This window comes from Rhinolophus sinicus, linkage group LG14, assembly GCF_036562045.2.
Source record: "Rhinolophus sinicus isolate RSC01 linkage group LG14, ASM3656204v1, whole genome shotgun sequence".
Taxonomy (NCBI): domain Eukaryota; kingdom Metazoa; phylum Chordata; class Mammalia; order Chiroptera; family Rhinolophidae; genus Rhinolophus; species Rhinolophus sinicus.
The window spans coordinates 31,658,427-31,683,331 of record NC_133763.1 but is presented as its reverse complement, the minus strand read 5'-3'; the positions used below and the strand labels follow the sequence as shown (position 1 = coordinate 31,683,331).

Below are 24,905 nucleotides of genomic sequence, written 5' to 3'. Positions count from 1 at the left end.
AAGATACAAGGTCGAGAGGAGAAGAATCAGAACGAGCTCTACCCACTATGTGACCCTGGTTGAGGTCCTCGATCCCTCTGGACCCCAGGTTCTGCTGTAAGGAAGGGAGGGTGCTCCGCGACCTCTCTTGGTGTGGGGTAACCTTGTATTTGTATTTCCATGGCCAGGGACCTTCTTTAGGGTAATACATCTCATTCGTTCCCAGAGGAGGAGGCAAACTTAAGGGGCTGGGTAAGTTTGGAGGGAGTAGCAGAGCACAGCCTGTCACCAAGACTGTACCTTCTCAGCTCCTTAGTTTACAGGAAGGACCCAGGGCTCATCTTTCTGATTCAGGGGTAAAACATCAATAAGCTGCTCCTACAATGCATTTTCCCACCTGCTGATTAGACATCAAGAATATACTTTTAATCTTCATCTGCCTGACTCGTGTCACATAATTGTTCAGAACTTGGATAAGGAAGAAGGAATGACTCATTGGGTCTCCAAAACCTCAGCACTTAGCTCTGTTACTGCCTCCCGTCTAACCTAGAGCAGGTTGCCACTTAACCTCTCTGAACCTACATGTCATCGTCTATTGAAAAAAAGAAAAAGGATAATAATAGTATTTCCCTCACAGGATCATTGTGAAGACAAAGGCATGTAAAGTAGTTAGCACAGTGCGTGGTACGTGTAAGTGCCCATCAGTGCTTCTTGTCTTCAGGAGCTGCACACCTTAGAGGAAGTCAAAGTAATTAATGCCTAACACTCAGGTGCCTACCCGGAGGGTTTCCTAATTGGCTGAGGGCCCATTGCATAACTTACCCTCCCTTCCCTCTAGTGAGGTAATCACTTATTCAACAAATATTAGTTGCCTCTCTGACAAGGTAGAAGAATTTCAAGTCAGGAAGGACCTCAGAGGCCAACCTAAGATGGCAGCTGCTCACTGGGTCCTACCCCAAAAGGAGGAGAGGGTGCTGAGGCCCACTTGGGGAACAGGCTTTAGGGCCTCAACCCTCTGAGCCCTGACCATTGCAACAAGCCCACAGCAGGTGGGAGCTAGGCTCCAGAGAGGCTGCTCCCAGGAAAGCCACATGAAGCCACGGCCCTAAGAACAACAGGTTCTGAGCCAGGCACCAGGAAACATGAGGATATAGTTAGTCTTCTCCCAGACAGTCTGGGGCCTCTGACAAATAGGTGTCTCAATTCCTTTCTATCTAAAGCCAGGGTAGCAGCATTTGCCACAAAACAGCTGGGCTGTGGGGATTACCATTCTCTTTAAATGGGCCTTGATGCAAACTATCATATTGACACACATGCGAGTTCCTTTCTAAGACACGCACACATGGAGGCATCTGTCTGGGGCTCTCATCATCAGCTGGCTGCCCTAGAATAGCTCTAAACCAGTTGGTGGGGGCGACAGGATTCAGAACCGCTGCTGTCATTGAAAAAATGGCTCTCTGGATGCTCTGTGACGAGGGTACCTATTGTGGCATGTCAGTTACCAAAAGAACTGTGTCCTCTTAAGAACTTTCATATCATTGCCATAATCTACTTAGATAAATTGCATTAGTTAGATAAATTGCACAATATTCATTATTTTTTTTTCCCCCGAGATGCACATGTTACTCCAGGGAGAGGAAAGAAGAGGAGTCACTGGAGATCTGCCAGTTGGCTTGGGATGAATCAAAACCCAACAAGGAAAAGTCACCAAGTGCCTTTGCTATTGATGAACCGCAAGAAAGGGAATCATTGAAACCAAGCTAACTGCAAGGAAGGTGGGGGGAGGGAGGAAGGCTTTGCGATATTACAAAGTCATGTCTGACACAAAGGCTTAGAAGACAGAGACCAACATTATACGCACTGTAAAAACAAAGTACTGGCAGGCAGCATGGGCTGGGGAGAGGCTATGAAGTAGGGAAGGGAGGGATGTGTGAATTTTCTAAGTAGCAGCAAGTTTTTCTCTGCACTGGACTCAACCAGATTATCTGGGGCCTTTCTGACCAGTCTGTTTGTTAGTCAGGAAAACGGAAAGCTGCAGCATTTCCGATCAAATGCCAGGAGGCAGTAATCTGTGCATTGGCTTATGTCATATCTAGTTGGATGCCAGAGTGAAGGAGGTTGGCAGCTTTACGGACTGCATTCACGTGGGTCTGAGTCATCTCGTCCTCTACTCAAATCACTGACTGGGATTCAGCAAAGATTCACCAGGCACCCAACTACCCTGCATAACAGTACACAGCGGAAATGGGATGAGAAAGCTATTGGACGTTACATTGTCCTCCACTGTTGAGAAGGACAAAGGTGACTGGCATTTTACCAGAATCTCATCCCGTTATTTTATTTGTTGATTGTCATCACCCTGTAGCAGCAATACTGGGAGAATCACTGTAAGGGGATGCAGAGAGATGGCTCCTCTTTGGTCACTCACAGTCTCAGCCCACTCACCAAGATTCTGGTGCCTTGAGATCAGGCTTCCTGAAGCCTTACTCATCTTTGTGATCCCAGGGTAAGTCCTCGCCATGAATAAGTACAGCATGAAAAAAACAGTCATGTTCCACATGACAGGAAAACACACAATTCACGTTTTTCCCACTCTGCCCCACATCCCACACAAACCATGTCACAGTGGCAGTGCAGCAGGGTGACACATGCCCCGGCTCTTGACTGGGCACCTCTGGAAGGTTCGGTTGAGAAAGCCGCATGAGGCCCTCAGGGTCATTTAAACTGACCTCCTCATTCTGCAGAGGATCAGCAAGGTGGAAGAATTCACGGAAGTTCCACAAAGAGGCCCACTGTTGTTACACCTGACTGGGAACTCCTCCCAGGAGACTGGCATGGAAATAGTCCTCAAACTTGTTTAACCTCGGCCCACAGCTCACTTCCTACCCCGTTTCCACTTCTGCTGAAAGAACAAAGGATTGAAGAGGAATGCAATGCTCAACATGATAAAAAGAAATAGAATGAATTAAACAAGAGCCAAATGGATAACTGAAGAAAAATGTCAATTAAGACAGGAATAATGGCACTTGAACAACACAAGGCAATGCTGGTGGTATACCCATAGCAAAGTGTTCTTTCCCCAATTTGCAAAATTCACAAGCTTTGCAGGGTTGCCAGCCATCACCATAGCAGCCAGAGGTCTTAACAAAATAATGAATTTGAGTCCTCAGAAAACTAAGTAAAACACCAATTTTAGTTCCTAAATAACACATTTTAGTAAGCTTTAGTAACAGACTATCTACTTTACTGATTGGTAAATAGACCTTGGTTGTACATGAAAATGAAAATCCATGAAATTCTGCCATTTGCCTGTAACAATTGAAGAAAGGACATTCTACAATGTCCAGATCAGTTTGGAACCCCCAGGAAGAATCCTGTGGTCCACCAGTGGGTTTCAAACTCAGAGGAACACTAATCTAAAACCACCATCAGAGCTGGGACAGAGGTCTGTGTCCTCAATGGATGAGATGTACACTTAGGGAGACATTTCCATGAGGAACTGTGTGTGGACACATAAGGAACAGTAAGAAATGTGCCATTCTTGCTGATGGGTTAGCTTGCAGAGGCCCATAAGCAAACATCTCAGTCAGGTTCCTGGAAATGCTGGAAGGGAAGGAGAGGCTGTAGGATCTCCATGCCTGAAAATCTGAGAAGCCAACCTGGCCTCCCAGAAGCTTTGATACTGACTTGCCTGACCTCTTGACAAGCCTTTTCTGGATTTATAATCGCATGATTTAGTCTTCACCCCCATCAATAGCCTTATACCTTTCCTGTCCTCCTTCACAAAAATCTGCCTTTAACAAGCCTTGCTCAACTGCCAGCAAGCTGACTTCTCTGGACCATGGCTTGGACTGAAGAGATCCACCCCAGACAGTGGTTGTGACTCCCTCTTCGGCTGTTTAAAAATGTATAGTAAGTAGTTAAGGGCTTGGATCTCACAGGCAAAACAGATATGAATTCAAATCCTAGTTCTGCCACTAACTATGTGCCCTCTCTAAACCTCAGTTTCCTCATCTGTAAATTGGAGATGCTATCTCAAAGGGCTGTGTTGAAAACTAACAAATGATGTAATGCAGAAAAAGTGCTTACACCACTTGGCAATGTAGTGAGTGCCAAGAATCCTCAGCTATTGCTATTGTTATTAGCTGGTGACCTCCTGTTATGCTTTATGCTCAGGTCTGACAAATCCAACCTCCTCTAAGAAGCATCTCCTAATTACCAAGTCAAAGCACCTCCCCAATTACCAAGATTCCCTTTTTGAATTTCCACAGCCCTCATTCTAGCGCTTACAACATGTACCTCTCTGTATTGTTGTATAAATGTCTCATGCAAATGTCTCCGCCTGTTCCCCGACTCCTCAGACTACCTTGTCAGCTCCTTTAAGGACTGACTTTGCTTCACTTGTAACTAATTCTGTTTCACCACAGTCCCCTTCCCCACTATGCCTGAGTTCAAATGTTCAAATACAGCGTAAATAAACAAATGAGTGTTGGATAAAAAAATGTGTGAGGGGTACACATATAATTGTTTTCAAGTATACACACATCTGGTATTTATGCTGCAGATATATAAGTAATGAGAGATGATGAGATGTGGGGTTCCACCCCCCACTCTGAAAGGGAATTATGCAGAGCCTTAGGCTAGGTGTCTACAAAATGTAGCAACTGCCACCCACCTCCCTTCCAGGACTAGTGAAGACAGACTAGGCTTTTAAGCAGCAATGATGAAACACAACTAATCTCCTTGCTGTTAAGAGCATCTGGGTTCTGGTGGTAACAAATGGACCTCACTCTCTTTTAGCATTTCCCAGCTCCTACTGCACAAAACAAGGAAAATGAAATAGGCGTCAGCTCTTTTAAATCTGATTTCCAGAGAAATATTCCCCAAGTAATTCATTCCAGTGCCAGGAAATTTTTCAAAAGGCTAATCTAAATTCCTTCTCTCACTTTCAGCTCACTTTCCTTTGTCCACCACCAAATGAGGTTGACAATAGCTCTGACTGCCATTATACAATAATTATATTTATTCTTAAAAATCTTTATTTCATTCTGCTTTCCAGAAATTGATTTAGAATAGAGGTGACCTTTCTCTCCAGATCAATATTCACATCAATTATTTCTCTTTCTTTTCCATTCTTCCTCCTCTGCTTTCTCAATCTTTTGAATCTTAGACCTCCCGCAGTGCCTATATCAGCTGTATGAACCACTCCAAGTTAAAGCTGTTCTGACAGCTGGTTTAGTTTGTTGACCCCAAAAAGGAATATACCTGTCAAGAAGGACTCCTTATGGTTAACTGGGCCCAAATTCATAATGAGTCTAACAGCCATTGTTTACAGGGGGCCTCTCATACATGCTGCATTTTAAGGAAAAGCCACAAACGGGTTGCCAAGCCTCCTGTACTGCATTCCTGCAGCTGAGCTGACCCTTATAAAGGAGTTTGTGGAATCATATTTGGACCAATGAGCTGAAACCTGCCTTGTCCAATTGGGGCTGCTCAGCTATATCTTTATCTGCATCTTTACTGACCAATCAGAACACGCGATTCTGACCAATCAAGACAGTGAAGTTTGGACCAATCAAATTGTACAAATTTGGATCCTTCATTTGCATAAAAATGGACCAATCAGGGACCAAGGTGGGTACTTTCTCTACATAAGAGGGCCTCCCCTTTGTCTTGGAGGAGAAAACTTTTGGTTTCCTCTGGAGGCTGTTTCCCCAGTTTGGAAACTATTCTCCTGAATAAAGTCTCTCATTTTATTGCATCCCAGATTGGGGACTCCTGTTGTCATTGAATTGGTGGCAGCTACCTTTCCATCAACAAGGTCAAGGCCTAGTGCACCAGCACCATAATCAGAATCCAAAGGACTGATCCTTGTTTGCAACACTGATTCACTATGAGCTGGATGAAGGCTAGCTGAGCGTTTTTCTGATTCAAGGACAGTCACTCCCATCGTACATCAGTTATAAAGATTTCTCACCTTTACAACGGCAATTATAGTGTGGTTAATACTAAGCTACTTATGACCTTGGAAACATTTTGAACTCCCAAGGGAAAAGGTATTGGATTAATATAAGGTGATGAAATTTCAGAATGCAGATAATATATCCCTCAGGATGACATGGCAGAGAAAACAAACATGAACATGGTATGAGACAGTGGTTTTCAAATGTGTTATAGCATCTGAGTCCTGTGTTCGAATGAAACCTTCGGTGGAATCCCACTCCTAAACCAGATAAAAGTGGAGCTGCTCTGGTGGGAAGGCAGGGTAGGGTGGTGGTGGTACGGGGCAGAGCCCACCCTTCCTCCTCCTCACCTATTTATCTTCCCTAATGAAGTGGTGGACCCTGCATCCACAAGGATTCCATGGGGCAGTTTGAAAGCTATAAGTGAAAGAGGGACATGGAAAGAACCTCAATTTACACAACGAAGTGAGAAGGGATGGCAACTTGCAGGACCATGTGGTCAACATATTTGTCTATACTTTTGTCTTCCAAGTCTAGCTATATGTTGTTTAGCCTTGATGTTCATGTTATCATAGTACATTTCTGTAATGTATGTCAAAATCTTTGTGGAATAAATTGGTACCTGGATACGTGCACACAGTTCTAGGAAGAGAGAGAGGCTGGCATATTATAACATGACAAGACAGTCATAGGGTCTGGCTTGACTTGCTATATGAACCGCCATTCTGAAAGGTGGTATTTTACTCTGTTTTATACATGCTGGTTTGAAGCAATCCAAATGAAAACTAAATACATTCTAAAATACACTCCAAGATTCTTAAGAAGAGCCTCAAAAATAGAGCTTTACTGTAAGAAGACTACACTTTCTGAATAATGAAAGATATTCTTAATACCACTTAAATACTACTTTGTATAAATTTGACTAAGGGCTATTAAAATCTCCTAAATTATTTACAGAGATATAAAATATATATTTAAATTTCTATCAATTTGAAAGACCCAGGAAAGAAAAATAATTGAAATCCAAACAATCACAATATGTAATTTTTTAAAGGAATATTTATAGCATGAATGAGAAAGGCTAGTGAAATATATAAAAATTAGGGAAGTGACTCTTTTCCTTTTCAGGAAAATTACAGTTCTTGGAGAAGACACTGAAAATTAGCTCTCAGTTGCTATACTATATTCATTATGGTCGGGTTTTTAAAGCCTCCTCCACTCTTTATTTTTGAAAAGAAACACATTTCTTTTAGAATTTGGAGATTGGCTTCAACAACATAAGGTTCTAATGTAAACTCCAGCCCAGGAGCCAGATCCAGCAGACAGCCTGCTTTCCCCTGGCCAGAGCTACGAATAATTTTCACATTTTTTTAAATGGTTAAAAAAAAAAAAAAAAAATCAAAAGAAGATTGACCCTTGCGGGGATCAAACCGGCAACACTGGTGTCATCAGCACCACGCTCCAACCAACTGAGCTAACCGGCCACCCTGAAGATTTTTGATACATGAAAATTATATGAAATTCAAATCTCAGTGCCTATAAATAAAGTTTTATTGGCACACAGTCACATCTAATCATTTACATTTTGTCTATGGCTGCTTTCCTACTACCATGGCAGAGTTAAGTAGTTTTGACCAAGGCTGAATGTCCCAAAAGCCTAAAATATTTACCAATCTCTGCTTTTACAGAAAGAATTTGCCAATCCCTGACCTAAGAGACAGAATCCACCAGTGGCCCCTCTGTCCCTGAGGCACGTGAGAGGAGACTTACCTGGTTGAGATGGCGCAGGCATTTGTCAAGACAGCAGACACAGCAGAAGCAACATCTGAACATGCTCCTTGCCCATGTACTCCACTGCTGGGATCAGATTCAGAACCAAAGGAACAGAGTCAGAAACAACACAGGAAGGAAGAAAAGGAACAGTTTCTGTGGACACACACTGTTTCCACCTAGAGACTGCTACCTGGGGAAGCACTGCAGCAGTGCTCATTTAGTATCGGAGAAATTCTTCTACTGTTCACATGCTACTACTATTACTAATTACTATTGTTATTACTGATGAGCAAAATTTCTCTCTAGAGGGCTTACCTGTTACGACTGCTGTTGACCTCAGTGGAAAGGGAAAGAGTTCGTCCATATGTTAGTGAAGGTAAAAAGTAGGCCTTCTGGTTCTAGTGAAAAAAAAATCTTTCTTCCCTCATCTCCCATTCAGTGTCTTCAACTATAAACTTTGCTTTTTCAAACAGCTTATATTTATGAAAACTTCACATCCCAAGACAAAAACAAAAATAAAAAAACCCAAATAATGCTTTGTATATACTAGTTATGTGCCCACATTAAAAAAGAATCAAGTTTAACATTTTTGGAAATAAATCCTATAGTGAGACTTTCAGGGCTAAATTTCAAGGAATAAATTAGTCCTTTGAAATACAACTTGGACTTTTGTATAACTCAAGAGTAAATGAGAAAACTCTTGGAGGAGGGGGTGACTGAATGCGTCTTACTCACAGCCCAAAGTGGGGGAAAAAAAAAAGCCTGAAAACAATCCTGAAATAGTCCTATATGAGGACCCCAGGAATAACTCAGCCTCAGCCTTATATGGACATTTTCTTGTCCTGGCGTTAATTCAATTGGATGAAACTTCCTCTGGATACTTTTTAGCATGGCTGTGGATGTGAATGAGCCATTTAACATAGGAAAGATCACACAATCACTGTGTGAGATGTTTAAATTGTAGACACAGTACAAAGCTGCAAGGCTGCTGAGGAAGACCATTTCTTTTTAACCTAAGAAAGGACACATTTTGGGTGGGAGATGAGGGTAAGGGGGATCAAATATATGGTGATGGAAGGAGAACTGACTCTGGGTGTTGAACACACAATGGGATTTATAGATGATGTAATACAGAATTGGACACCTGAGATCTATGTAATTTTACTAACAAATGTCACCCCAATAAATTTAAAAAATAAATTAAAAAAAAAAAAGGACACATTTCTCCAACAGTGACATCACCAAAAAGGAGTCTGGCCCCTTGGTCCTTATGAAATCTCAGGAGTGATAAATAATCTTTTAGACCTCTGCCAGAGAGACCAACACAATGACTTCTCTTTTAGATTTATGGAAGGCTGGTTTCCCAGAGTTTAAGACCTAGTTTGGGGGTGGGGTGGGTAGAGGGGAGATGGCAAGCTCTCCTACTGCTCGTTAATTTATGATTATCTATTACTAATGTCTATATATATCTCTATATCTCTATCTCTATATTTGTACACACACACATGCGCACACACACACACACACACAGAATATCCCTCCCCATAATGTGCCACTTCGGCATGTGAATTATTTGGAGCTGAAGGCACTCGAGACCCTGTGGGTTCACAAAAAACCTTTACCTCTCTCTTAAAGAATTTAAATTAGGGGCCTTGCCAATAATAAGAGTTATCGCCAGAAACAATATTTTGTGATTTATTTGTACTTATTTGTAGGGCACATCAAACTTGTAATTACTGAAAACCTGTTCTTTTTATTGTCCTGTGAATTGTCCTTCCCCGCTGAAGCCCCAAGGTGCTGTGCCTCATCCTTAGCACAGAATGTCATCTATTCCCCCGTTTTCCCTCTCTGTCTCTGATGCTTCATGTATGTGGAGTTTTCATACATACCGTGTTTCCCAGAAAAATAAGACCAAACTGGAAAATAGGCCCTAGCATGATTTTTCAGGATGACATCCCCTGAACATAAGCCCTAATGTGCCTTTTGGAGCAAAACTTAATGTAAGACCCGGTCTTATTTTCGCGGAAACACGGTATGTATGTAGTTACATTTGGTCATTTTCTCTCATTAATCTGTCTCATGTCTATTTTAATTATTAAATCAGCTGCAAGAGGTAGGAGGGCATACACACACACACACACATAACACAAACACACACACGCACACAAAATAAAAAGCTGTTCTGTTCTTCAAGAAATCCTTCTCCAAGTTGGCTAAAATTGAAGGATCAATTTCAAAACGCAGGAGCCAGAGAGGCTAGATTTGGCCCGGATGTGGAAATGCCTCTTCAAGTCACCAAAATGAATGTACTTTTTTCATCCCTTGAAATTCAGCCCTAAATAGGATAAGTTTAGACTAATTTATCCTTGAAATTTAGCCCTGAAAGACTCACTATAGAATTTATTTCCAAAAATGTTAAATTTGGTTCTTTTTTTATTGGGGTACACAACTAGTATCTAAATATTTCAATAGAAATACAAGAAAACACTCTATGATCAAGGCAACTGCTCCACAAGCACTTCAAGATAAAAAAGCTGGATAACTTTATGTGAAATTCAATCAACTGTTCTTAAATAATATACTAATCTCAAATCTTGATTACGGACTTTAAAATACCAACAATTCAGATGTCTGCTTTAAATAGCAAATAAAAACAATTCTAAAATATAATAAGGAATCCACATGTAAAATTTCCCTAATTTACTAAGGACAAGTTTGTAAAACTGACCAAGGGAAGCTGAGGTGGGGATTGGGGAAAAGATTAGAGTTGTGTGAGAACAGAGAAGTTGGGAAAAGTCCAACCCTCCCTTGTTTGGCAGGCCGGGCCAGAAACACCCTGAGAACAGCTGTTTTCCTGGTGTGTTGGTTTCCACTGGCATTCATAACCAAATGTGCATGGAAATAAAAACCAAGGAGGAGAAAAACCCCAGGCACAAAAGCCCTACAGTTTTCTATCTTTTGAGCAGAGATTTAGGTCATCTTGCCCATTCATTTCTCATCGTTAAGATTGTTCTCTCTCACTCATGGTCTCTCTCTCTCTCTCTCTCTCTCTCTCTCTCTCTCTCTCTCTCTCTCTCTCACACACACACACACACAAAAACACACCAGTAACTTCCCATGGCACCTCTAGGAAATCCAAAAGGCAGAGAATATTTTAGCATTAAAATGCAAATATTATTATCTTATAGTGTATTTTCTTACTTTAAAAAAAGCATCTAACTGTTCACAAAAACTTGTTTAAATTTCCTCTGAAGAATTCCTACCATTTTCTCAGCATTTAAATAAGAAGGAAACCACCTAATGACCTAACTCAGAACTGCTCCTTCCCCACCTTCACTACCTTGTGGGTGGAAAAGCAAACACATAAAACCATAAACAAAACTGACTGGGGACAAAAAGTTTGCTAGGGGTGGGGGATGGGACCTGAAGAACACTGGAGCCTTCAGAATAGCCACTGTCCCAGGTCACATTCTTCTGTCCTGGGACCTGCTGGAGTTTTCCAGTGATTAACTTTGTAGTAAGCTGCTGCCTTACCTTGTCTTTCAGAGTATTGTAAATGTGCGTGAGAATGGTTCTTGGAATCCTCAACATGGTGATTAAAAATGACCCTTTTACAACTGTTCCTTGGTGGTAGCAGAAGAGAATGGAGAGAGATGAAAGGATTGGGCCATCAGGAGGGTCATTTTTATCTCTGGGATGGGGGGGAAAAAGACAGCATTTTAAAAACACTATTTAAAAAGAAACAAAAATCTCTCTGGTTCAAATCAGCAATGGTACTAATAATTTACAAAGCAGTGATGTAGTAAGCATTTGGCAAAAATTTTATACTCCTTGGTAGCTAGGTTAAATTATTTCTTGGGCTAAGTTAATTCCGTTTGGTGGCACTAAATGCTACAATCAAACATAGAACAGGAAATAGTAATAATAATAATAAAAAAACACTAATGAGTTAAAATAAACCAGGTTCCCTCTTTACAACACCTACCCCTTCCACCAATCCTTTAAATTGCCTATTAATCTCATTTATTTTCAGGAGATTATATAATAATCCCCAAGGTTTAATTTACACTAGCATATGTAAATATTGCCAGCATTGGCTTGCTGATTAAAATCACCACCAAATCACATGATCAGGATTGCAGCCAGAGAGGTAATAGTGAGCTCCAGCTGAAAGCAAACGGACAGGAAGTTTTGGCTTCAGGACAGCTCTGGGCTCCTGAAATCCAGCTGATTTCTACCCTGCTCTTTAAAGGTCATTTCAGTGCAAATCATTTACGGGACTTGTCATGACACAGCTCCCAAGAATGCAAAATTCAGTTTCACAGGCAGAGAAAGAAATAAAATAGGAAATGGGCACACCAAACCTGGAGGATAAAACAAAAGAGGGAGGGCAGAGACAACTCCTCCCCTGACCCTCTGAATTCTGCTGATGCTTGTTCTAGAAAATGAAAATGAGGCCCTTTCCGAGAAGCTACTTCTCAGATTCCAAGTGAAGCTTGGTTTCTTCATAATGGATTTCATTCTACAACTTGGTCTGGTTGCTAATAACTCACCATGAATTAAGGTTTTGACAAGAGCCTAGGTTTTGAGGGAGGAAAAGGAATGCAGCCAGAAATATTTCCAGAGTTGGCAACGTCTGTATTTTGCTGTTACTTAAATCATCCAGGAAGGAAAAGAGAGCATGAAAGTAAGGTCAGGAGCAGAATAACTATAATCCATTTGTCCCATAGAAAGGGTGAAGTGTGTTTCAACCCAGTATTATTGAAAATAGGAAATACCAGGGAGGCTATTGCTGATATGAATTTATTTTGATCTGATAAACTAGAAGTACAGGCCAGGAAAATCTGACACATATTTTTCCCCCTTTCCTCATTTTTTTAAAAGGAAGAATGTTTACTTTTCCATTTAGGAGATTTATGTGCCTTAGAACTTATTATGGTGCTCAGAAAGGGGTGCAAGGAGAAGAGGACAACACCTGCTTTCCATCTGGTAGGGAAACAAAAGATTCACAGGCCACTGTGAATGGGAGCCTAGGGGGCTGGTCCTCAAGGTATTGAAGTTTGGGGTTAGGCATCAACTTTCTCAGATTTCGCTTGGATGGTATTAATCATTTCAGGCAGAGGAGTTTCTACAGTCTCAACTGCCCTAGTCCATAATGCACCCTGCTGATGACTCCAGGCTCGCCATGGCTTGCTTGGAAGAAGACTTCAGGAACTGGGTTATCACATGACAAGAGACAATTTAAAAAGAAGGCTCTTTAAACCCAGGCCAACTCACGGAGCCAGCAGTCATTCAATACCTGCCCTGAAAAGTAAGTGGAGTGTCTTTGAGGCCCCCACCTTTGCTTACACCCTTTTCCCCATTCCAAGGTAACAGCATGTGTCATCCCTCCCCTGCTGTGTATACAGCTAGTGCCTTCAGCTCTGTCTTGCTAATAGCCAGCAAAACCTGCCTTCAGGAAGAGGATCTGATCATACCTGGTGAGGCTTAAAATAATACTCTAGACTTAAAAATAATTTAACCAATTTAAAATTATCTCTAAACTTAACTCTATTTTGAGACTTGGCTTATGGGATGGCATTGCACTGCGGGTATATTAGGACACTCAAGGATGAGCTTATAAGGAGGCTGGGGCCTCCAGTCAGGCATATGCGTCTGTCTCCCAGGAGTACTGAGTGTTGAGCACTTTCCACTCCATTCTCTGGGTAGTGGCAGTAAGGGAGACCCAGGCAGTGCGAGAGAGGAAATAACTCAGGATGTGCCCCATGAACCCAGCATCCTCCTTCTTTTAAACTTGTGGTTGCCCTGAGTGCTCCATGAAGTAGAGTGAGGGCCCCAGGACACTGCATTGACTCAAGTTGCTAGGCGAAGGGATTAATGATCCCATCCATCTTAGGTCATGATACATAAGTGCTGTTTTGCAACTACTAGCCCCTCAGACAACACAGAATATAGCCAAGAAAGCAACTTCAAGGTTCTAGAAACAAGTTTTAGTTCTAGTTAGTTCCAGCCTAGTGCTCACTAAGAACTCTTTTGAGAGATCCAAGGTGGTAGAGTAGATAAATGCTGTGATTGCTTCATCCCATGAACACATCAAAATTGTGTTCTAAAGTATAGAACAACCAATCTGGAGAACCATCTGAACTCTAGCTGAACAGGTTTTATAACTAAGGATATAAAGAAGTTACATAGAGACTGGTAGGAGGTGCAGAGATGCGAAACGGGCTGGCCCCAAACCTCCATGTGGAGGATGAAAATTGGGAGGGATATCTCGGCCACAGAGGTTCCCCATGGAGGAGCAAGGTACCCCAGCCCCACACCAGGCTCTCAGCATAGAGTACTGGTGACAAGAAGAGGAGACCCACAACATCTGGCTGTGAAAAACAGTGGGGAACCTGACTGTGTGGGTGGGACAGAAGGCTGCAGGAAACCCAGACATCCTCTTAAAAGGCCCACACAGACTCACTTGCAGGCACTCTCCATAGGCTTCAGCAGAAGGACAGTGACTTGGGGGATGTCAGCAGAAGGACAGAGACATACGGGGGACAAAATGAGGTGTGTGGCTTTGGGTAAGAGCTGGAAGATAGTCTCCATTTTCTCTGTGAGAGGACCTTCTCCTGTGCAGCCTGAAGATGGATGCCATCTTACCTGAGCCCCTTCCCTCCCCCCACCACACACACACTCATGGCCAAATCTGAATCTGAATTGGTCTGGTGAGCTTTGCTTGCTCAACCCTAATGACTCACTGAGACCCTGCCACATCCAACTCCGAAGGAGGTTTCATCAGTGGCTGAAACTTATGGTGGCTGGCAACCAGCAGCAGGCCTCAGTGTGTCCTGGCTCTTTGTGGAACTACCCCAGACCCGATACTGGTGGCTGCCATCCTCAGTTCATAGTGTGGCCTCTCCCACGTGCCTCCAGGTTTAGCAGAGGCAGCGACCAAATGTAGATCGCACTGTGGCTCCTACCAGGTAGTTGCGGACCAGTCATAGGCGGTGGCTGACATGGGCCTCCACTGGAGCCCCTCCCAAAAGGCCCCAGCACCAACATGCTTGAAGGTTGGCTTCAGATCACAGCAGAGCACCCCCGCATTAGCTCCATAAGTGGCACACTCAAAGGGCGTCTCAACAGGAACCAGAGCCTGCTGGGGCGAATCCTGTTTCATGTGGTAAGCCCCCCACACAGCATCCTGTAAGTTGTGGACATTGCCAAACCGCACAGTCAGTCAGCCTGAGGGTCAATCCCAACCACTGATGTGCCAATAGCAATCAGGGCTCAGCTAACAGGAGGGCACACACAACCCACGAAAGAGACACTCCTGGAACACCCAGTGCAGGTGACCAGGGAGATTGTGCCACTGGGCCCCACAGGACACCTACATAAGGCCACCCTGCCAAGACTGGGAGATGTAACAGATCTACCTAATGCACAGAAGCAAACACAGAGAGGTAGCAAAAATGAGGAAACAAAGAAGTGTGTCCCAAATAAAAGAACAGGAAAACAATCCAGAAAAAGAACTAAGCAAAATGGAGGCAACCAACCTACAAGAGACAGAGTTTAAAACACTGGTTATAAAGATGCTCAATGATCTCAGGGAGAACATCAACAAAAAGATACTAAGCATTAAAAAGGACATAGAAACCATGAAAAATAATCATTCAGAAATAAAGACTACAACAACTGAAATGAAAAATATATTAGAGAGCCACAACAGCAGGTTAGATGAAGCAGAGGACTAAATCACCTATTTGGAGGACAAAGTAGAAGAAAACACCCAATCAGAACAGCAAAAAAAAAAAAAGTATTTCAAAAAATTAGGATAGTTTAAGGGACCTCTGGGACAACACAAAATGTACCATTTGTATCATAAAGGTACCAGAAAAAGAAGAGAGAGAGAGCAAGGGATTGAGAACTTATTTGAAAAAATAATGATGGAAAACTTCCCTAACCTGATGAAGGAAATAGACATATAAGTCTAGAGACACAGGCAGTCCCAAACAAGATGAACTCAAGGAGGCCCACACCAAAATATATCATAATTAAAATGTGAGAAGTTAAAGACAAAGAGAATCTTAAAAAGCAGCAAGAGAAAGGCAGTTAGTTACCTATAAGGGAGCTCCCATAAGACTATCAGCTGATTTCTCAACATGCAGGCCAGAAGGGATTGGCACAAAATATTTAAAGTAATGAAAAGCAAGGATCTACAACCAAGATTACTATACCCAGCAAAGTTATCATTTAGAGTCAAAGGACAGATAAAGAACTTCTCAGACAAGAGAAAGCTAAAGGAATTCATGACCACCAAACCAGTATTACAAGAAATGTTAAAGGGACTTCTTGAAGAAGGAGGAGGAGGAAGAGGAGGAGGAGGAGGAGATGAAGAAGAAGGAGAAGAAGGAGAAGGAGAAGAAGAAGGAGGAGGAGGAGGAAGAGGGGGAGGATGAGGAGGAGGAGGAGAAATAAAAACTATGAATAAAAAAATGACAATAACTACATATATATCAACAATTAAATGTAAGTGGATTAAATGCTCTCATCAAAAGACACAGGGTGGCTGAATGGATAAGAAAATGAAACACTTACATATGCTGCCTACAAGAGACTCACTTCAGATTGAAAGACACACACAGACTAAAAGTAAAGGCATGGAAGAAGATATTTCATGCAAATAGAAACAAACAAACAAACAAACAAAAACCTGGGGTAGCAATATTTATATCAGGCAAAACAGACTTTAAAACTAAGCTATAATAAAAAGGACATTTTCATGATGATAAAGGGATCAATCCAACAAGAAGATATACAATTTTTGAACATTTGTACACCCAACATAGGAGCATCTAAATATATAAAGCAATATATTAACCACATAAAGGGAAAGATTGACAGTAATACACTCATAGTAGGAGACTCTAACACCCCATTGATATCAATGAATAGATCTTCCAGTGAGAAAATCAACAAGGAAACTGCAGCCTTAAATAACACATTACATCAGATGGATTTTATTGATATTTTTAGACCATTTTACCCCAAAACAGCAGAACATATATTCTTTTAAAGTGCACATGGAATATTTTCCAAGATAGGCCACATGCTAGGCCACAAAATAAGTCTCAATAAAGTTAAGAAGACTGAAATCACATTAAGCATCTTCTCTGACAACAATAAAACTAAAAATCAATTACAAAAAAACAAAACACATGGAGGCTAAATAGCATGCTAGTAAACAATGAATTAACAATGAGATCAAGGAAGAAATCAAAAGATGTCTTGAGCCAAATGAAAATGAAAACACAATGACCCAAAATATGTAGGACACACTGAAAGCAATCCTAAGAAGGAAATTCATAACAATACAGGCTTACCTCAAGAAACAAGAAAAACCTCAAATAAATAATCTAACCTTACACTTAAAGGAACCAGAAAAAAAAACAGCAAACAAGGCCCAAAGTTATGAGAAGGAAGAAAATAAAAATCAGAGTGGAAATAAATGAAATAGAGTCCATAAAACCAATACAAAAGATCAGTGAAACCAAGAGCAGGTTATTTGAAAAGATAAACAAAATTTATAAACCTTTAGCCAGACTCATCAAGAAAAATCGAGGACCCACATAAAGATATGAGAAATGAAAGAGAAGTGACAATGAACACTACAGAAATACAAAAGATTATAAGAAAATTATACAAACAGCTATATGCCAACAAATTGGACAATCTGGAATAAATGGATAAGTTCCTAGAAACATCTGATCTTCCAAAACTGAGTCAAGAAAAAACAGAAAATCTGAACAAACTGATTACTAGTAATGAAATCTGTTTTCAAAAAACTCCCAACAAACCAGATGTCTTCACAGGTGAATACTACTACCAAACATTCAAAGCAGAATTAATACCTATCCTTCTCAAACTAATCTAAAAAAAATTGAAGAGGAGGGAAAGCTCACAACTCATTTTATGAAGCCAGCATTACTCTGATAACCAAACCAAAGACACTGCAAAAAAAAAGATAATTATAGGCCAATATCCCTGATGAACATAGATGCAAAAATCCTCAACAAAGTATTAGCAAACCAAATTCAGCAATACATTAAAAGGAACATGATCAACTACGATTTATTCCCAGGATACTAGGTTGGTTCAATATCTGCAAACTAATTAAAGTGATACACCACATAAACAAAATAATGGGTAAAAATCATATGATCATATCAGTAGATGCAGAAAAAAAAACCTGACAAAATCCAACATCCATTTATGATAAAAAAAAAAAAAAAAAACTCTCAGTAAAGTGGGGATAGAGTGAACATACCTCAACATAATAAAGGCCATATGTGACAAATCCACAGCTAACATCATACTCAATAGTGAAAAACTGAAAGCTTTTTCTTTAAGAGCAGGACAAGACAAGATGTCCATTCTTACCACTTTTATTCCACATAGTGCTGGAAGACCTAGACACAGCAATCACGCAAGAAAAATAAATAAAAGTCATCCAAATTGGAAAGGAAGAGGTAAAACTGTCAATATTTGCAGATGACACGATACTATGTAGAGAACCCTAACGATTCCACCCTAGAAAACTATTAGTACTAATTAATAAATTCAGCAAAGTAGCACAATACCAAATTCATATTCAGAAATCAGGTGCATTTTATACTCTAATAACAAACTATCAGAAAAGAAATTAGGAAAAAATCCCATTTATAATTGAACCCCTCACACCCCAAAAAATACCAAGGAATAAATTTAACCAAGGAGGTAAAAGACCTGTACTTGGAGAATTATAAGACATTGACAAAAGAAACTGAAGAAGATACAAATAAATGGAAGCATATACCGCATTTCCTTGAAAATAAGACCTAGCCAGACAATTAGTTCTAATGCGTCTTTTGGAGCAAAAATTAATATAAGAGCTGGTATATATTATATTATATTGTCTTATATGATAGTAAAATAAGACCGGGTATTATATTATATTATATTATATTATATTATATTATATTATATTATACCTGGTCTTACAGTAAAATAAGACTGGGTCTTATATTAATTTTTGCTCCAAAAGATGCACTAGAGCTGATTGTCTGGCTAGGTCTTATTTTCGGAAAAACACGGTACCATGCTCCTGGATAGGAAGAATTAAAATCATTATAATGTCCATACCACCCAAAGCAATCTGTGGATTCAATGCAATACCTATCAAAATACCAATGGCATTTTTCACAGAACTAGAAAAAAATAATCCTATAATTTATATGGAACCACAAAAGACTTTGAATAGCCACAGCAGACTTGAGAAAAAAGAACAAAGTTAAAGGTATCACAATACCTTATATCAAACCATATTAAAAGGCCATAGTACTCAAAACAGCATGATACTGGTATAAAAACAGACACATAGGTCTATGGAACAGAATAGAGAGCCCAGAAATAAACCCACATCTATATGGTAATTAATCTATGACAAAGGAGGTAAGAATATACAATGGGGTAAAAGCAGTCTATTCAATAAATGGTATTGGGAAAATTGGACAGATACATGCAAAAAAATGAAATTAGACCACCTCTTACACCATATACAAGAATAAACTCAAAATGGATTAAAGACTTAAATGTAAGTCCCGAACCCATAAAACTACTATAAGAAAACATAGGCAGGAAACTCTCTAACATTGCTCTTGGTAATATTTTTTTTTGATACATGTCCTCAAGCAAGGGAAACAAAAGGAAAAATAAACAAATGGGACTATATCAAACTAAAAAGTTTTTGCCAGCAAAGGAAACCATCAACAAAACACATCAACAAAACAAAAAGACAACCTACTGAATGGGAGAAAATATTTGTCAACGATACATCCAATAAGGGGTTAATATCCAAAATTTATAAAAAACTTATGCAACTCAACACCAAAAAAACTAACAATCCCATTTTAAAAAATGGGCAAAGGACCTGAATAGACATTTCTCCAAAGAGGACATACAGATGGTCAATGGACATATGGAAAGATGCTCAATATCACTAATCATCAGAGAAATGAAAATTAAAACACAATGAGATATCACCTCACACCTGTCATAATGGCTATCATCAATAAATTAACAAACGCAGGTGCTGGTAAGAATGTGGAGAAAAGGGAACCCTCATGCACTGTTGGTGGGATTATGAATTGGTGCAGCCACTGTGAAAAGCAGTGTGGAGATTCCTCAGAAAATTAAAAATAGAACTACCGTATGACCTTGAAATTCCAGTTCTGGATATTTATCTGAAGAAATCCAAAACAGTAATTCAAAAAGATATATATACCCCTATGTTCACTGCAGCATCATTTATAACAGCCAAGATATGGAAGCAACCTAAGTGTCCATCAATAGATGAATGGATAAAGTAATGGTACATATATACAATGGAATACTACTCAGCTACAAAAAAGAATAAAATCTTACAATTTGCGACAACATGGATGGACCTGGAATGTGTGCTGAGTGAAATAAGTCAAACAGAGAAAGACAAATACCATTTGGTTTCACTTACGTGTTAATCTAAAGAACAAAATAAACAAACAAACAAAACAGAAATAGACTCATAAAGAACAAACTGATGGTTGCCAGATGGCAAGGGGACTGGGGAGATAGCCGAAAAAGGTGAAGGGATCAAAAAGTACAAATTGGTAGTCACAAAATAGTCAAGGGGATGTAAAATATAGCATGGAGAATGTAGTCAATAATATGGTAATAACTATGTATAGTGCCAGGTGGGTATGAGACTAGTCAGGGGAACCACTTCGTAAATTATATAAATGTCTAACCACTATACTGTACACCTGAAACTAACATAAAATAATATTGTGAATGTCAAATGTAAACAAAAGTAAATAAATAAATAAGTAAATAAATAACATTGGGGGGAAAGTATTTGAACCTTGAGATAAGGAAAAAACCATAAAGATTCAAAATTAGGCATAAAATCAAAAAGAAAGCAGAACTCTTTAATAAATGAAATAGTAGTGCTAAAAATAAATTATCCCACATTTTATTTTAAATTAATTTGTTTATATTTTCAAACTAATATGTGAAATATCTTAAAAAGTCAAATAATACTGCTAGGTTTCATAGGAAAGACAGCAGTTTTCTTCCCCTACTCCTAGTTTTCTCTCCCTAGAGATAATATCTTAGCTTTTTCTTCATGGAACTTACCTCCACATGTCTAAATTACATGTTCTTACTGCTATTTCTTGACTTTTCAGCGTTGGATATTGTCTACTTACTTCCCACTCTGAAGATACTGGTTTAGTTCTCTACACAGCTTAAACTCCCCAACCTACTTATTTTCCCATCTCCCCTTCTATTCAATAATTATATTAAAATTTTTAGTTAATGTCTTTTTTAAGCTTTGAGATCTAATTGAGATATAGCACCGTGTAAGTTTAAGATATATATACATGTGTTCATTTGGTACATTTATATATTGCAAAATGATTATCACCATAGTGTTTGCTAACACCTCCATCACCTCACTTAATTAGTATTTCTTTTTTGTGGTGAGAACATTTAAGATTTACTTTCTTGAAAAATGGCGGCGTGAGGTGAGCCTCTGTAAAGCTCCCCTGGAATTTACAACGAATCGAACAACAAAAACTCCACAAAGGACTCCCTGCACAGCACACAGGCAACACGAAGAGGCCCACTACCGACTGAAATCACCTACAGGTGGGAGATTCGTGGAGGAGGAGGAAAGGGAGAAGTGAGACGGAGCGCAGGACGCAGACCTGGCTCAGTGCGCCGAGCTCGCTGCTTCCCGGAACTACCGCAGCTGCGGGAGAGGGAAGAACTCGGACTGCTAGGGCTCCGCCAGGGCTCCACAGGGCTGAGGGGACAGCATATAACACGGCTGAACCCAACGCTCACGGCAGAGACCTCGGAGAAAAGACTGAGGGAAAAAGGCTGAAAACGGTGGTTTAAGCCCGCACTGCCGAGCAGAGAATGGAGCCTTAGGCACTGAGACTAGCCGCCCCCTCCCTCCCCTCCCAGAGCTCGCCCCGCCCCCACCTGCCCTGTGCTAGAAGCGAAACAGTAGCAGTGTCAGATCAAAACAACAGAAAATTTGCTGTTTTGAGAACTGTGGACTGCAAACACAATTTCACAGCCCAACTAGTTCCAGCAAAGGGGAGAGAGCTGTGGAAGCAGGACCGGCTGTGGTGGTGGTTGCCGCCATTGCTCTGGGCCACCTCTCACAACTCACCCCTGACCCCACCTATCTGGGCGGATCCCTGCAGGAGTAAACAGAACTGCTGAAACCTACGGGCTCTGAATCAGGAGCTGGAAGAGCTTTGGAACATCAAAGCTCTCCATACCCACCGGGACACTGCGCCCTGTGACCTAGATGAACTATTAACAGAGGAGAAGCCCGTCTCCCAGGGAATCCCCCATTGTGTGAGAAGTTGGAATAGTGCAGAGAAAACATAGCACTACTGTGTGGGAGAAGAAAATAAGTTGCAGTTGGAGAAATAATAAAACATTCTACCAACAAGTACTGGCAAACAAAAGAAAGACCGCTTTCTATCAACCTGTTGCAGAAGTCACTCCTGTAGATGTCTAGGAAGAGAAATAGTAAACCAGTAATCGCCATGAATAACCAAGGCAACAAGATAGCTCAGAAAGAAAGTGAAAAATCTCCAGAGAAGGCACTTAAAGATACAGAAATATGTGACTTAAATGACAGAGAATTCAAGATTGCAGTTCTGAAAAAACTCAACGAGATACAAGAAAACACAGATAGGCAGTTAAAGGAACTCAGAAACTCAATCAAAGAACAGCATGAGCATTTTACGAAAGAGATTGAAATCTTAAAAAGAACCAAATAGAATTTCTGGAGATTAAGAACTCAATAGAAGAAATTAAGAATGAAATAACCAGCTTAGGTAGTAGAGTTGACCAGATGGAGGAAAGAATCAGTGACATCGAAGATAGAAACCTGGAAATGACACAGAGAGAAGAAGAAAGAGACTTGAGACTTAAAAGAAATGAAAGAACTTACAAGAACTTTCTGACTCCATCAGAAAGAGCAATATAAGAATAATGGGCATACCAGAAGGAGAAGAAAGAGAGAAGGAACAGAGAATATATTCAAACAAATTGTCGATGAGAACTTCCCAAATTTGTGGACAGAACTGGACCCTCGAATCCAAGAAGCAAATAGAACACCTAGTTACCTCAATCCCAACAGGCCTTCTCCAAGGCACATTGTATTGAAGCTGTCTAAAATCAACGACAAAGAAAGAATCCTCAAGGCAGCCAGGGAAAAGAAGACGGTAACTTACAAAGGAAAGCCCATTAGATTATCATCAGATTTTTCAGCAGAAACTCTACAAGCCAGGAGGGCTTGGAAACAAATATTCAAACTATTGAAAGAGAGAAATCATGAGCCAAGAATAATATATCCAGCAAAGATATCCTTTAGATATGAAGGAGGAATAAAGACCTTTCCAGACATACAGAAGCTGAGGGAATTTTCTAATACACGACCTGCACTACAAGAAATACTAAAGGAGGCTATTCGACCACCATCAACAGGGACAATTTGTGGCAACCAAAACTCAAAAAGGGGGAGAGTAAAGGCCTGAACCGAATATGGGAATGGAGAAAGTAAGCGTGCTGAAGAAAATAGAATACTCTAAATATCAAACTTTCTTTTACATAAACTTAAGGGTAACCACTCAAAATAAATCCAGAATTGAAATATATACTGAAATAAAAGAAGAAACAGAGGGAAACATCATAGGATACCACCACACAGAAATAATAGACAACAACAAAAAGGCAAAGAAACAATGGAGACACAGCCTTACCAGAAAAGTAAAGATAGAATGACAGGAAATCCTCACATATCAATAATCACCCTAAATGTAAGTGGACTGAACTCACCAATAAAAAGGCACAGAGTAGCAGATTGGATCAAAAACTAAACCCAACCATATGCTGTCTCCAAGAGACACATCTCAGCTACAAGGACAAGCATAGACTCAAAGTGAAAGGGTGGAAATTGACACTCCAAGCAAATGGTACCCAGAGAAAATCAGGTGTAGCCATAATGATATCAGATGAAACAGACTTCAAGGTGAAAAAGATAACAAGAGATAAAGATGGACATTTCATAATGGTGAAGGGGACTGTACAACAAGAAGACATAACAGTCATCAATATTTATGCCCCCAATCAGGGAGCACCGAAATACACCAAGCAACTACTAACAGAACTAAAGGGAGAAATTGACCAAAACACAATTATACTAGGGGACTTAAATACATCATTGACAGCTATGGATAGATCATCCAAACAGAAAATAAATAACGAAATAGTAGCCCTAAATGACACATTAGATGAAATGGACATAATTGACATTTATAGAGCACTTCATCCTAAAACATCAGACTATACATTCTTTTCTAGTGTACACGGAACATTCTCAAGGATAGACCATATATTGGGACATAAAATCAGTCTCAACAAATTTAAGAAGATTGAAATCATACCATGCATATTCTCTGATCACAAGGCTTTGAAATTGGATATCAACTGTAAAAAGAAAGCGGGGAAAAACACAAATACATGGAGATTAAACAACATACTTTTAAAGAAGGACTGGGTCAAAGAAGAAATTAGAGGAGAGATCAAAAGATACATAGAAACAAATGACAATGAAAATACATCCTACCAAAATTTCTGGGATGCAGCGAAAGCAGTTTTAAGAGGGAAATTTATCTCATTACAGGCCTATCTCAAGAAACAAGAAAACTCCCAAATAAATAACCTCATGTTACACCTTAAAGAACTAGAAAAAGAAGAACAAGTAAAACCCAAGGTCAGCAGAAGAAAGGAAATAATAAAAATTAGAGCAGAAATAAATGAAATAGAGAACAAAAAGACAATAGAAAAAATTAATGTGACAAAGAGCTGGTTCTTTGAGAAGATTAACAAAATTGACAAACCCTTGGCTAGACTTACTAAGATAAAAAGAGAGAAGACACTGATTAACAAAATCAGAAACGTAAAAGGGGAAGTTATCACGGACACCACAGAAATACAAAGGATCATCCAAGAATACTATGAAGGACTATATGCCACCAAATTCAACAACCTAGAAGTAATGGACAAGTTCTTAGAAACATATAGCCTTCCAAGGCTGAACCA

General features: G+C 40.0%; 1 protein-coding gene across 1 annotated transcript in view; it reads right to left on the bottom strand.

The window, feature by feature from the left end:
- The window catches only part of SLC44A3 (solute carrier family 44 member 3), an 89,208-nt gene that overhangs the window by 23,651 nt on the left and 40,652 nt on the right, over positions 1-24,905 (bottom strand). The window contains 2 exon segments of the mRNA XM_074318628.1: positions 7,713-7,799; positions 11,250-11,406. Coding sequence (XP_074174729.1) covers positions 7,713-7,799; positions 11,250-11,406 — 244 coding nt within the window.